At 41.1% G+C, this 1,310-nt stretch overlaps 1 protein-coding gene across 1 annotated transcript in view; it reads right to left on the bottom strand.

Moving 5' to 3' along the window:
* The window catches only part of LOC104737937 (probable sucrose-phosphate synthase 2), a 6,510-nt gene extending 5,206 nt beyond the window's left edge, over positions 1–1,304 (bottom strand). Inside the window, exons 1-5 of the mRNA XM_010458183.1 lie at positions 1,081–1,304; positions 886–975; positions 471–715; positions 321–384; positions 9–227 (exon numbers count right to left, since the gene is read on the bottom strand). Coding sequence (XP_010456485.1) covers positions 9–227; positions 321–384; positions 471–715; positions 886–975; positions 1,081–1,263 — 801 coding nt within the window. The 5' untranslated portion in view covers positions 1,264–1,304. The remainder of the gene's footprint in view (positions 1–8; positions 228–320; positions 385–470; positions 716–885; positions 976–1,080) is intronic.

The following is a 1,310-nucleotide window of genomic DNA, read 5'->3' as shown; positions in this document are numbered from 1 at the left end:
TTTGGTACGTATTTATCTTTCGGACCAAAAGGTATACGGATAATGTAAGCACCACTACTCTCTCCATGCTCCTGCTCTGTATCTGTGTCTAAAGGATTTAACATCTCAGACGGTTCAGAGTAGCTGGAATCCACATCTGGTGCGGATACCTGTCTGGTCAACAAATCGACACGATAGACTCCTGGCATTGAGCCCAAAGCCCTTGCAAGTTCCACAACATACTTCACCTGAGTGCAGAAATCGTTTTTATACAGTGTGAATCAAGAAATTCTAAAACTCAAAAAAAACAAACAAAATGCTTGTAAGTAGAAGATAATAACCTGGCCACCAGTATCAGAATCACGACCAAGCTCCATGTTTTCACCACGTATCAAACCATGAAGACTGCAAGATAATTTCTACTACTACTTAGTTACCACCACCATGTGAAAACAAACAAACTTATCAAGTAGTGATGATGAATAAAATACCTAATTAAGACGATGTAAAGCTTTTTGTCATTGTGTTGAGCAAACCAATTCTCAAAAACGTCGACAGAACTAATCCGAGACATTCTTCCTTTGGTGTTGCTATCACTAGGAGTAGGGATCTCACCAGGCAAATCAGCCTTCTCTCCTTCAGAGAAATCTTCAGACATATCAGCAGTTACTTCCCTCCTTGCCTTTTCACGCTCTAGCTGACGCTTAGCTGCACGCTTAGCATTCTTCCCTTCAACCTAATCAAAACAACATTTCACAATCACAACCACAAACGACTAATTAACTCACTCAGAGCAGATCTTAACTCAAACCAACTAGCTAGAAGCGAACGATCAAGTGAACATTACAATACAAAGAAGCTTCCTAATTCAAAATCGATCGGATCCTAAAAAACGAAATCACGAACCTGTTTCTTCTGACGAGCCAAATTCCAGATCCTCCAACATAGATTCTCCAACCTCGTGTTACGCTCTTGCGGACTCCTCGTAGCAGCAGCCTAAGGAGAGAAATCAAATCACGATTTTCAAATCAAAATCAGAAACATTAACAAAAAAAAAAAACGCAGAAGCGATCGGGTGTATATATATATTGAGATAGATACCTGAACCCAGGAACGATGAAGATCAGTCTCATCGAAGCCTGTGATAACCTCTTCGACGAAATAACGAGTGGGACTGAAATGTCCACGCTCTCTTAACAGAAGCGACGATTTGGAATTGCCGATCCCTGGTTCCGCTGCCAGGATCGCCTCTAGGTAACTATTCACCCAGTCGTTTCCCACCATTTTTTTTTTTTCTTTTTTCTTCGCTCTCTCAACAACGATCCCGAGTA

Source organism: Camelina sativa, chromosome 13 (assembly GCF_000633955.1).
Source record: "Camelina sativa cultivar DH55 chromosome 13, Cs, whole genome shotgun sequence".
Classification (NCBI taxonomy): domain Eukaryota; kingdom Viridiplantae; phylum Streptophyta; class Magnoliopsida; order Brassicales; family Brassicaceae; genus Camelina; species Camelina sativa.
This window is presented reverse-complemented; position numbering and strand designations above follow the sequence as displayed.